Source organism: Palaemon carinicauda, chromosome 10 (genome assembly GCF_036898095.1).
Source record: "Palaemon carinicauda isolate YSFRI2023 chromosome 10, ASM3689809v2, whole genome shotgun sequence".
NCBI classification, from domain to species: domain Eukaryota; kingdom Metazoa; phylum Arthropoda; class Malacostraca; order Decapoda; family Palaemonidae; genus Palaemon; species Palaemon carinicauda.
In genome coordinates, this window is record NC_090734.1 from 130,617,242 (window position 1) to 130,631,071 (window position 13,830).

Sequence of the window (13,830 nt, forward strand, 5' to 3'; positions counted from 1 at the left end):
AGTGGTGGGTGTTGAACGGCACCTCGCTGTAACGGGGATATTGAGGAGGATATATCTAAATGGCGCGGGACCTCTGGTTGTGATTTATCACGCCCCAGTATTATACCGACACCTTATATAGGTGAGCGAGCTGGGTTCAACCCTGGCATTCCTATGCAACTTTTTTCTCTGGTAATTCATAGCAGTTATATACCTTAGAAATGATGCAAAAGGAGCATTTCACTGGGCGGCACAGGTCTCTCGCCCAGAAATAGGTTTTTCCTTCGTCAAAATCCCTTTTTTAATACGATAAAAAAAGGGATAAAAAAAATTAATCTTGGAGAATTTGGATATGAAAAGGGATGGTTTCCTGGGCTCAAAATGTTTGCATGTTGTATGCGCAGATAGTGAAGTTTGACGAATTCATTTCTCTTGGATTAAGTATTGAAACATTTCGTAAGAGTAATGTTGGAAATATAGAAAGGAAAGGTAAAAGAAAAAGGGGTTTGTGTAGATTCACAGCTTTAGCTTAAACACTGATTAGAATCGCCATTGAAAATAAGGCAAACTTCTGGTTCACAGTGGAATGCGATGCAGCAAATAGGCTTTTGGAAATTCTAAGGGCGTACTTCCCTGTATTGTACGTAAGGCCTCCAACTTGCAAACATTCTGATTACAAACATTCAGAGATACTATCACAATTCCAGTGGAAAATTGCAAAGAGAAGATGAAGAAATACTGGGTAGTTTGTAGCGCTACGGCCAAGCGTCCTAATTTGCTTATTATCGCTCCGACTGTTTTATCTTGTATAGAATAAAAACGTTTGGAAATGGTCTACGGATCTTAGATATGTTGTGTAAGGGGGGTCCAGGGGGGCGCAGTCCCCTTGGGTAAGGACACTGCTTTTAGCATATGTTAGGTGGGTTTTTTAAGTTAGCTTCTCCTGTCGTACTCGTAGGTAAGGAAACTGTTGTGTAAGGGGGGGGGGGGGGGTCCGGGGGAGCGAAACCCCCCTGGGTAAGGATACGGCTATTAGCATAGGTTAGGTGGGTTTTTTAAGTTAGCTTTTTCCGCCAAAATCGTTTTAGAACGACAGCCACAGTTCAGAATATTCCCGTTTTCTACGGGATCTGGCCGTCACCCTACAAAGGCTCCAAAATACTGAAATAAAACTATTATATCGTTTATTACAGTAAGAAAATCGTCACTTGTAATAATCTGATATCTATTTCATATGAAACCAGACTATTTATTGACTTTTGTTGCTGGAAATCATAGGCATGGGATTCAGGTCAGGCCAAAATATTACAAAATTAGACTTAAAAACTGCTTCATGGAACCTATTGAGTTTGCAAGTTGAGAGCCTTCTGTCCTGTAGTATTCAATAAAATGTAAATGATAGCTTCTTTTTAATCAATTATCTTGTAACAAGGTTTTGGGTGGATGGATGGAGGGAAGAAAGCTCTGGGTGATAGTAGGATAGATGTGAGAGAGGCAAGAGAGCGTGCTAGAAATAGGAATGAATGGCGAGCGATTGTGACGCAGTTCCGGTAGGCCCTGCTGCTACCTCCGATGCCTTAGATGACCGCGGAGGTAGCAGCAGTAGGGGATTCAGCATTATGAAGCTTCATCTGTGGTGGATAATGTGGGAGGGTGGGCTGTGGCACCCTAGCAGTACCAGCTGAACTCGGTTGAGTCCCTGGTTAGGCTGAAGGAACGTAGAGAGTAGAGGTCCCCTTTTTTATTTTGTTTCATTTGTTGATGTCGGCTACCCCCCAAAATTTGGGGAAGTGCCTTGGTATATATATATATCTTGTAACAAGTGAAAAATCACTTACATCACACACTTATCTTCTCTTTTAAGATCAACATGGAACAGCAATTGAGAGGCTGAAGTCGGAAAATATCCACAATTGGCTTCAAGAAGTTTGCAAGACACATTTCGATGTATTTGTTTCTTGTCTTCTTCCACATCCAGTTGAATATGCTCGTGTTGGGGGTCACTGGTGAGTTTCTTATGATCTGTATTTAGATGAAGTATACAATTTAACCCTTTTACCCCCAAAGGACGTACTGGTACGTTTCACAAAACTCATCCCCTTACCCCCATGGACGTACCGGTACGTCCTTGCAAAAAAATGCTATAAATTTTTTTTTTTCATATTTTTGATAATTTTTTGAGAAAATTCAGGCATTTTCCAAGAGAATGAGACCAACCTGACCTCTCTATGACAAAAATTAAGGCTGTTGGAGCAATTTAAAAAAATATACTGCAAAATGTGCTGGGGAAAAAATAACCCCTTGGGGGTTAAGGGTTGGAAATTTCCAAAGAGCCTGGGGGTAAAAGGGTTAAGAATTAGTTATAGTATAAACGTAGTAACATATACAGTACGCTACTTCTCAGCAGACAATATTATTGAATTGAGGAAAGTTTACCGTTATGTTGTTACTACAGTATTATTATTATATACCATTATAGTTATTATTGTATTAATATGATTATTTTCATTACATATTATTATCAATAGTTTGATTATCATTATTATGAGTACTGACTCAAAAACCTAACTGGATCATTTTCATCATCATAATCCTCATCTTCTCCAATGCTTATTGATGCAAAGGGCCCTGAGGTTTTAATTCAATACTTCTCAATTCATCATCATCTTCAAGCTTCATAGTCCTCAGCCATGTATGCCTGGGTCTTCCAACTCTTCTAGTGCCTTGTGGAGCCCAGTTGAAAGTTTGGTGAACTGATCTCTTTTGGGGAGTGCAAAGAGCATGCCCAAACTATCTACATCTACCCCTCACCATGATCTCATCCACATATGGCACTCGAGTAATCTCTCTTATAGTTTTATTTCTGATCCTTTTTAGTTCCTGTATATTAGCTTTATATTAGCATTGTTCATACTTTTTAAATGATTTTGAATTACCAGTACAATCCAAATTCGGCTAAATCCCTCGTCAGGCTGGGAGGAGTGGAGTGAGGAAGGTCCCCTTTTGTTCATTTGTTTGATGTTAGCTACCCCCCCAAAAATGGGGGAAGTGAAGTGCCTTGGTAAATAGATAGATGCTTTTGTTATTAACTTTGTCATTATCCTTGGAATGTTTTATTTTCAGGGACACATTAGCAACTCGAACTGACCATATAAAGGAAGGCTTCAACCGCTTGTTTTGCCTGGTCCCGTACGAATTGGTGACAGTGCAGGTATGGGATCGTGTTATGCCCCATTGGATGGAAGCCATTCACAATGAAATACCAGAGGAAGAATTAGCTGAAATGAAAATCACATTGAGGTTAGTATTTGGGAAGAATAATATATTTTCAGAACAATGACATTTAAATAAATTTTTCCTATATAAACTATGAAAACTTTAACAAAAAAAAAGAGGAAGAGAAACGAGAAAGATTAGTGTTCCCGAATGTACCCTCAAGCAAGAGAACTCTAACCCAAGACAGTGGAAGACCATGGTATAGAGGCTATGGAACAACTCAAGACTAGAGAAAAATTGTTTTATTTTGGAGTGTCCTTCTCCTAGAAGAGCTGCTTACCATAGCTAAAGAGTCTCTTCTACCCTTACCAAGAGGAAAGTAGCCACTGGACAATTACAGTGCAGTAGTCAACCCCTTGGGTGAAGAAGAATTGTTGGGTAATCTCAGTGTCGTCAGGTGAATGAGGACAGAGTAGAATCTGTAAAGAATAGGCCAGACTATTCGGTGTATGTGTCAGCAAAGGGAAAGTGAACCGTGACTAAAGAGAAGGATCCAATGCAGTACTGTCTGGCCAGTCAAAGGACCACATAACTCTCTAGTGGTAGTATCTCAACGGGTGGCTGGTGCCCTGGCCAACCTACTACTTTGTTGCTGCCTGATGGCCTAAGCTACATGATATTCTAATCTATTAGCATCTTAAGCGCAGAATGCAGGATGTATTCGTCGATCTTTGCCAAGAAGTGCCCACAGTCGCAACTCCAAGGCTACTACTTAGCCTTGAGCCTTGTGTTCAAACTTTAAAGCATAAACCTTGTGGGAGCAGTATTTCTAACCCCAAGACCTCAGGCCCCTTATCTATGCCTTGTATTAGCCTTTGATAAAATTATCAGACAGCTCTTACTCTCAAGACTGTTTATTTGCTAGTAGTACCTTTGGTGAAGAGATTTGGCAAGTTGCATGGACACACTTATTTTACCTAGAAGGTTCGAAGAAGGTCTCTAGGAGCCTTATGTATATTTTTTAAATTGTATTTACTACTGTTATTAGTTACTATAAATTTCCTATCATATTTTATGTTTTTGAACTGATATTTGAACCTTTTTTTCAAAATGATTTTTTTTTTCAGCAAATTGCTGGATGCAGACATGAGCCCTCTTGGCTTCGATGCCAATCAGATGTACAAATTTATAAGTGTGCGCTTTGTCAACACTTCCGCATCAGTGCAGGAGCAGACATTGTCTTGGCTTCAGGTAATATTTGATTGAAGTTTCATGGGGAATTTAAAAAAACGGAAATAACAATGTGTTTTCATATTGACAAACGAAATGAATGACAGTTCTGATTATCATTTTCAAAGAGGTTACTATATAATATGTTTGTAACAAACTTTCAGTTAATGGTAGTTTTCAGTTATTTAATCTTGCAGCAAAATTATATATCCTGTTAAAAGTTATGAAATGCTGAAACTTGAGGAAGCTCTAATGCTGTCATTGGAAAATTCTTGTACTACCTACAATCACATCTTGCAGTGAAGTGTAGGAGGTAATTAGATAGTTCCATATACCTATAAAACTCTTCTTGATGATTGATAGTCAAGTTTATTTTACTCAGACTTATTTACCTCACAATCTTCCTCTGGTTCCCATTTTTATATGGGGCCACCGTTGCGGATGAGCCGTTTCCATCTTTTTCTATTCTGCACTTCTGCCTCATCAATCCCCTTCTCCTGTAAATCTCCTCTCACACAGTCCCTCCATCTCTTTCTTGGTCTCCCTCTTCTTCTTCTTCCTTGAACCTCCATCTCCATAGTAGGCCTATGTCTCCCAACGTGGTCCTCATCTCTCCTCATCAGGTGTCCATACCATCTCAGCCTCCCTTCCTGCACTTTCTTTGATATTTCCACCACCTTTGTCGACCCCCTTATGTAGACTTATTTACCTCACAATAAAGACCAAATTATATTCCAGTTTTTAAGAGTAACTTGCATTTAGTGCCTATTATTTGTTTTTACTCGTATGAGTTTGCATTAACTATCTTTTTCTGAGTACATTATACAGTACTGTAGTTTTGACAGTTGTAGCATTCTTTGCAGAGAATAATTTTGAGTCGATAATGTATTTCATTAGATTCTCAATCTCTTGTCTTGGATTTATAAAATGATTTTTTCTGTGTACATTATACTGTAGTTTTGACAGTTGCAGCATTCTTTGCAGAGAATAATTTCGAGTCAATAATGTATTTCATTAGATTCTCAATCTCTTGTCTTGGATTTATAAAATGATTTCTTTGCCTTTCCAGATTCTCTCCTCCCTTGAAATTATTATTCCCATGACTTTGCTGCTGACAATGTTCCATGATGGTGTCACAGCCCTCTGTAACACACCATCAGCCTCAAGAAAGACAAGTACATCAGGGAGACCCAATGCTTCGGTTTTAGGTAAGTTGATTTGCTTTTTCGGATATTTATTACCTGAAATTTTTATCGAATATGTAAATGTATCATAAGCTGTTTCTCTTTTAATACGTTCATGACATTTCCTTGAAGATGGAGATATTGAATAGCATTATGTAAGAAGGAATTTTTTCCATGAAAATACAAGTACTCTACAGTACAGTATATATATAGTACTGTATATTAACCCTTTTACCCCCAGGCTCTTTGGAAATTTCCAACCCTTAACCCCCAGGGGGTTATTTTTTTTCAAGCACATTTTGCTGTATACATTTTTTAGATTGCTCTAACAGCCTTAATTTTCGTCATAGAGAGGTCAGGTTGATCTCATTCTCTTGGAAAATGCCTGAAGTTTCTCAAAAAATTATCAAAAATATGCAAAAAAAAATTTAAATAGCAGCTTTTACAGGAACGTACCGGTACGTCCATGGTGGTAAAGGGATGAGCTTTGTGAAACGTACCAGTACGTCCTTTGGGGGTAAAAGGGTTAATACGTTTATGACATTTCCTTGAAGATGGAGATGTTGAATAGCATTATGTAAGAAGGATTTTTGTCCATGAAAATACAAGTCCTCTACAGTACAGTATATATATAGTATCTTAAAGTTCCATATTTTTATTTTTTAAACTATTTTTTATTCTGTATTCCAGAACCAGTAGTTGAAGATGATTCTCACAGCAGTTCTGGTCTTTCGGATGATGAGAGACCACCGTCGGATCATCCTGAGGACCACTACTCTGATCCAGAACTTATTTTGACGTGTTTCGTGCTAATGTTGGATGTGTTATTCAAACAGGTAGTGTACTGTTTCATAAGACTCAATACTACGCAGTATTCTAGAAGTTTTATTCCAGCTGTTACCAAGTTGTGGAATGATCTTCCTAATCGGGTAGTTAAATCAGTAGAACTTCGAAAGTTCAAAGTTGGAGCAAATGCTTTTTTGTTGACCAGGCGGACATGAGTCTTTTTATAGTTTATATATGACATATTTGTTTTTGACGTTGTTAATAGTTTATATATGACATATCTCTTTTGACATTACTTTTTTAGAATGATTTATTGTTTATTTGTTCTCTTCAGTTATTTATTCCCTTATTTCCTTTCCTCACCGGGCTATTTTTCCCTATTGGAGCCCCTGGGCTTATAGCATCTTGCTTTTCCAATTAGGGTTGTAGCTTGGATAGTAATAATAATAATAATATGATTTTTGTCTATGGCAAGTATCATTCTATAAATGAAAAACAATTATTCTAGCCAAATTTATTCTGTATTCAGTAAGGTTAAACTTAAGTTTTCGTTATTCAAGTTACAATGAGCTTCATAAAAGAAATTGATAAAAGAAAATGTGTTCCAGTAAGGTTGTGATAGTGAGGCACAGCAATTTGAATATAACAGGAAAGGTTTACCCATTTTAACATTTTATAAAGAATATGATATATAGTTTATAATCAGCTTTTAACCCTTTTACCCCCAGGCTATTTGGAACTTTCCAACCCTTAACCCCCAGGCATTTTTTTTTTCAAGCACATTTTGCAATATATATTTTTTAAATTGCTCTAACAGCCTTAATTTTCGTCATAGAGGTCAGGTTGGTCTCATTCTTTTGGAAAATGCCTGAAGTTTCTTATAAAGTTATCAAAAATATGCAAAAAAAATGTAAATAGCAGTTTTTTGCAAGGACGTACCAGTACGTCCATGGGGGTAAAGGGATGAGTTTTGTGAAATGTACCAGTACGTCCATGGGGGTAAATGGATGAGTTTTATGAATGTACCAGTACGTCCATGGGGGTAAAGGGATGAGTTTTGTGAAGCGTAACAGTACGTCCATGGGAGCTAAAGGGATGAGTTTTGTGAAACGTACCAGTACGTCCCTGGGGGGTAAAGGGATGAGTTTTATGAAACGTACCAGTACGTCCATGGGGGTAAAGGGATGAGTTTTGTGAAACGTACCAGTACGTCCATGGGGGTAAAGGGATGAGTTTTGTGAAACGTACCAGTACGTGTCTGGGGGGTAAAGGGATGAGTTTTATGAAACGTACCAGTACGTCCATGTGGGTAAAGGGATGAGTTTTGTGAAACGTACCAGTACGTCCCTGGGGGGTAAAGGGATGAGTTTTGTGAAACGTACCAGTACGTCCATGGGGGTAAAGGGATGAGTTTTGTGAAACGTACCAGTACGTCCCTGGGGGGTAAAGGGATGAGTTTTGTGAAACGTACCAGTACGTCCATGGGGGTAAAGGGATGAGTTTTGTGAAATGTACCAGTACGTCCATGGGTGGTAAAAGGGTTAAGATATATTAATTCAGACTCAGGATTTTGTGCATCACAAGTATTCTGTCATTTAGAAGCTCAAGTACATTATTTGCAGTCTAAGTAACAGACAATCCTTAACTTACAAACATTTAACTTACAAACATTCAGAAATACAAACACAAATCCAAGTGAAAATAACAAAGATAAGATAAATAAATACTGTAATAAAACAATATTATATCATTTAATACATTAGGCAAAAACATGGTTAAGAATAATAAGTGTCGCTACCTAGAAATCGCAAACAGACAAATATAATACTCAACTTGGGAGCAGGGATCTCTAAAACGTCGGACATCTTCCAGAAAACACAAAACAACACAGAGCAAACAAAACACGTCTGACCAACGCAAGGGCTGAGGAGGAATGAAGAGGGGGTGTGGGGAGATGTAGGGGTAGAGATGGGGGATGTTAATGAAGGAGAGGTCTAATTGGTGTGGGATCTATGTTTGTAGTTCAATCACGGCCCAGTTTTCTATACCGACACTCAATGAGTGAGCGAGCTAGGTTTTTATTCCTGGCATTCCATGCATCTCTTTTTTTTCTCTGGTATATTCAGCAATAACTATGCCTTAGAAATGTTGCTAGAGGAGCATTTCACTGGGCGACACAGGTTCCTCGCCCAGAAATAGATTTTTCCTTCGTCAAAATCCCTTTTGTAATAACCTGATATTTATTTCATATGAAACCCGACTGTTCGTTGACCTTTGTAGATGGAAATCATGGGCATGAGATTCACGTTAGGTCTACCCTAAGCCAAAATTTAACAAACTTCGACTTGCAAACACTTCATCTTATAGTTTATTTATGACATATTTGTTTTTGATGTTGTTAATAGTTTATATATGACATGTCTGTTTTGACATTGTTACTTATTTTAGAATGATTTATTGTTAATTTGTTCTCTTCATTTATTTATTTCCTTATTTCCTTTCCTCACTGGGCTATTTTTCCCTGTTGGAGCCCCTGGGCTTATAGCATCTTGCTTTTCCAACTAGGGTTGTAGCTTGGATAGTAATAATAATAATAATAATAATAATAACAGCTTCTTGGAACCAATGAAGTTTATAAGTTAAGAACCTTCTATATATGATATCTATGTCATTTTTAGATGAATTTCCTCATTTTCTAGATGGAAGTACAGGAAGTAATGAAGCATCAGGGACTGGAGGGTAAAGAAAGTGTACCTGTCCTGACACTTATCCGTGACATGCTGGGTTCTTCGTGCCTGACTCCTCACAAGTGTGATGGCGAGCAAGAATGCACGACGTGTGAGCTTACAACAGCTTTTTACCAGTTGGAGATGGATCTTGTGGCATATTTGTGTCCTCTGGTGGCTATTCAGAACAACAGGGTAAGCTTTTAAGATATATTTTATAACTTTTGCCATCCGATTTATTTCTTTTAGTTTTTCCTGGTGCTCATATTGCTTCAACAAAAAATTTTATCGTATTATTTCCCTTGCAATTGCCGTTCTTTTCTATAGTCCATTTCTTTTAGCGATGCATATTTGCACCGACTCGCGGCAGTGCCCTTTTAGCTCGGAAAAGTTTCCGGGTTGCTGATTGGTTGGACAAGATAATTCTAACCAATCAGCGATCCGGAAACTTTTCCGAGCTAAAAGGGCACCGCCGTGAGTCGGTGCAAATATGCATCGCTAAAAGAAATGGACTATAGTGTAGCACTGGGATAATTTAGTGATGTATGACAGCCTTATCTCATGGATAGATCATAGCCCTTCGTCTTTCAGATCTCTTAGTAGCCATGTTAAAGCCATAAACTCTACCCTCCCTTCAGATTGTGATTTAGTTTTTCAGGATTCTATATAAACGAGTTATTGTGGATCAAATTTAAGGGGATTTTTTCTTCTGGTGTCTCTATGATTTTTTGTGAGGTTTGCTGATGGGATTTATTGCTGGATGATGATAATCCTCACCCCCTTTATGTCACAGTCAAGGGACAGAGGTAGGATTTCACAGTCAAGGGACAGAGGCAGGATTTCACAGTCAAGGGACAGAGGTAGGATTTCACAGTCAAGGGACAGAGGCAGGATTTCACAGTCAAGGGACAGAGGCAGGATTTGAATATCCTTTGTGAAGAATGTATAGTAGTTTCCTCTTAATTCCTTATGAAGGATTATCTTCAATTAGCAACTTCCTATACCTGGTTTTTATATGGGCCAGTTTAGTTTTGTTACCATAACTGCTTCCTCTACGGATGACTCGGGTGCCATTTGTCACTTCTTGTAGGGATGGCTTCTTAATATTGATTTCTTCCTACACTAAATACAAACCCTCGTTCTTTACTATAGGAGATATTCTAGTGCGAGATGGAAAATACGGCTAGAATTCAATTGTAGGTATTCAGTAGCTACCGACCAGCAGTCCCCCACCCCTAACAGGTGGATGACTACCGGACCAGTCGTTAACGACCTTGTTAAGGTTTTCTGCCGTATTTTCCAGCTCACGCTAGAATGTCTCCTTTAGTAAAGAATTTGGGTTTGTATGTTAGGAAAAATACAAACTCTTATAAGTTTGTCATGTCTGTAAAGTTACGATGTATGCCCCCAGGGTTGGGCCAGCATACATTTCTTTCTGAAAGGTTATTGTTATTTGCGTGATATAGGTTATGAAGGATAAAAAAAAAATGAATATCTGTTTAAAAGTCATTCAGATAACTGTATAATTTACTCCTTTCTTCTCTACAAAATGTGAACATAAACAGACTATTTGTTTTATCTGTAGGTTGCAGATATTATTCCACCAGAAGTAGAGTCGTCACAGGTTAACAAGAGTCCCGAGTTATCATCCCAAGATAATCAGACTGGAAGCACTGGGCATTCACCTAAACCCTGGCCTCCACCTCCAACTAAGGAAGGGGGCCTTATGTCAATGATGGCTAATATGCCCCAGGTACGTATCTGCATTTCTTGGAATTTTGAAAGCCTCAAATCAGCTATTGCATTATTGACCTCTTGGTTCATTTAAATTTTATAATAGTGTTGCTATGGTAGTAAATTCTAAATGGATTTTTATCATCAACAAAGCATTTCAAAATGAAAAGCAATGGTGATTTGTTATGCATTATTCATATAGAATTTTATTGAAACAAATATTTTTGTGCACTGATAAATTAATTGGTGTACTAGACTTGATTGAACAATCGTACTTTCTGTGATCTTTCAAGCATTTTTGTTACTTGTCTCTCGTATATAAAATATTGATAATATTCATTACAGTATACTGTAATGAATATTGATAATATTCATTACAGTATACTGTAATGTAATGTCTTTGTGGAATAGTGTTATAGTATGTTTCCAAATTCAAACAAATATTTTTCAATATTAAACTTAGCCGGTGATTATATAAGCTGCAACTCTGTTGCTCGATAGAAAACTCTACGTTAAAAATCCGCCAGCGATCGCTATGCAGGTAGGGGGTGTACTACAACAGCGCCATCTGTCGTGCAGGTACTCAGTACTCAATGTAAACACAGAACTCAATTTTCTCTCTGTCGGGCTACCGGCAAGACCTACTAATTCGCTGTGCTAACTGGATTTGTTTTCACAACTATTGGTGAAGTACACTATTCTAGTTTTGAGCTTTCGCTATGCAGGTGTTTTATCTTCATCTCAAAACTTGAACTCGTTTTGGATAGATTTAATTATGGTGCAAAGATAGTATGGACTTTCTTTCACTTTTAAATGGCCGACCCTTCCCTTAGACGGAAGTATGTTTAGGCTTTTAGTAAATATATCACGTTATAAATTTTCCTCTATATATTTATCTCTCCGCCTTTATTAGGCCTCTTCGATTAACTTTCCATTTATTATAAACATATAAAATAATTTTAATGTTTTGTTTATATAGAACTTTCCTAAGAGTAGGCGGTCCTAACTTGGAAACCGAAGTTAATCAACGTTGAGCCCTTTATATTGTAATTAGCTTTTATAGAGCTAAGGAATTAAAACTTTTTAAATGTAATATTTTATGAAAGATTTTCTTTGATAGTCTTCATACTGTTTTCAAAGATGAACTACCTTTTAATGAAGGGTAGAATTGCGTGTTTCAGGTAGAAATAAGTGCAAAACAGAAAATCGAAGTGATAAAGTGATATACGCAAGTGTTACAGTGCGCAAAGTGTTGCAGTGTTGCGTCCGAGGGTTCGTCTGTTCGTGCCTGTCGTCCTCCCAGTCCGGGACCTCTTGCAAGCTCCCAAGCCTAGGGGAGAAGCAATGTCGTACGACCAAAGGGTTCGAGAGGCTTTAATCAGCGAACAGACGTTCCCTCCGTGGTTTCGGGCGTATCTACCCAAGATCGCCCCACCCACACAAAGACGAGAGAGCCCATTTATTCCTCGTCTGCGGAAGAGGTTTCTCGTAAGAAACCATGGACCAAGGTCTCGCGGCTTCTTAAGCGCAAGTCGGTCCCTTCCGCGCAAGTCCAACGGCCCAGTTGTAGCCACTGGGTCAGTTCGGACTCGCTGCAGTCTTCCGACGACTGCTCACCTCCTAAGAGAGGCAAAGCGGTACCGCATCAGGCAGTCACACCGTCTGTTGCCGCACCTGCTCCTGTAGACCCTAAGTGGTCTTTGCTGCAGACCATGCAGTCTCAGTTAACGTCATTGATGCAGGACTTTCGTGCGGAGAAGGTTGACACTGCACCAACCTCTAGCCTACAACCAACCACGGTTGTGCGTCCTGTGGACGCTGAGGCGACCTTCTGCCGCACTCCAGCTGAGAGAGTCCCGCCACCCATGCGTTCCAGTGTACCCTGCCAGCCGCATGTTGACGTTCAGCGACGCACGGAACCTTCGCGAGGTACAACAACAGTTATAAGTTGTTTTGTTTTGACGCGGTGCGTCAACCTCCGCATTCTAGAGTTATTTTGACTGCTCAGTCTAGGCAGTCAAAGCAGTCTCGAGTGGACGCTGTATGTCCTCACGCACCTGTTGTGGTTGACAGTTCAGTTGTTGACAGTTCACAGACTGTCAAGCAGTTACATGACGTTGCGTTCTGGTCCGCTACTAATGCACCAGTGAGAGACTCAGCTTTTATCGGACAAGGTTCCTGTAGATGAGGAAGTTGCTGTTCTCCCTCCTACTGATATTCCCTTGAGGACTCTGTCAGATGGAGAGGAGCCTTAAGCTGCTTAGCCTACTATGGACTTTAATTAAATCATGATGATTTTTTTTAAGGATCTTCGTCCGGATCTTGTAACTGCTGCTCCTCGTTCGCCTAAACGTCAGAACTTACACTAGGCCTAGCTACTTCGAAGCCGTTGTTATTAAGCTAGTGCTCTCTCGCTCTCCTAGAGAGCGTTACGTTGGCTAGGCGACTGGTTTTTTCACCAGGAGGAGTTTGGGGGATACAGCCTTTGCTTTCCCTTCTTTTAAACTGGTTTATAGAGCGAGAGTCTGATATGACACGAGAGAAGTTCTCGGCTTGGGAGTTCATGCCTCTGCCCAGATAGACTTCTCAATTCTGGTAGACTCTCCCTGGCGCCTAGCCAGGAGACGCTCCAAGTTGTTTACAGGTCAACTTCTCAGCTGTTGTCGAGCCTTTGAAGTTTTGCTGTACTATTATGTCACGCATAACAAAGCTTTCAGGGATGGTAAACGGTTCCGCCTCAGTCGCTAACCCCGTCTGTTGCCACACCTGCTCCCGTAGACCCTAAATGGGCTTTGCTGCAAGACATGCAGTCCAAGCTTGCGTCCTTGATAGAGGACTTAAATGCGGAGAAGAACCTTCTGGCCAACAACCTTCCAACCGGTCGGTTGTGCGCCCTGTTGACGCTGAGGTAACCTACTCGCGTCTGCCAGTTGAGGTGGTTCCTCCACCGATGCGACCCAGTGTGGGTTGCCAGC

General features: G+C 39.5%; 1 protein-coding gene across 10 annotated transcripts in view; it reads left to right on the forward strand.

Moving 5' to 3' along the window:
- Positions 1 to 13,830, forward strand: part of unc79 (UNC-79 domain-containing protein) — a 184,657-nt gene that overhangs the window by 57,738 nt on the left and 113,089 nt on the right. For all 10 annotated transcript variants that reach the window (XM_068381893.1, XM_068381896.1, XM_068381901.1 and 7 more), the window contains 7 exons: positions 1,844 to 1,985; positions 3,103 to 3,279; positions 4,323 to 4,446; positions 5,495 to 5,633; positions 6,300 to 6,445; positions 9,095 to 9,316; positions 10,707 to 10,874. In XM_068381893.1, coding sequence (XP_068237994.1) covers positions 1,844 to 1,985; positions 3,103 to 3,279; positions 4,323 to 4,446; positions 5,495 to 5,633; positions 6,300 to 6,445; positions 9,095 to 9,316; positions 10,707 to 10,874 — 1,118 coding nt within the window. The remainder of the gene's footprint in view (positions 1 to 1,843; positions 1,986 to 3,102; positions 3,280 to 4,322; positions 4,447 to 5,494; positions 5,634 to 6,299; positions 6,446 to 9,094; positions 9,317 to 10,706; positions 10,875 to 13,830) is intronic.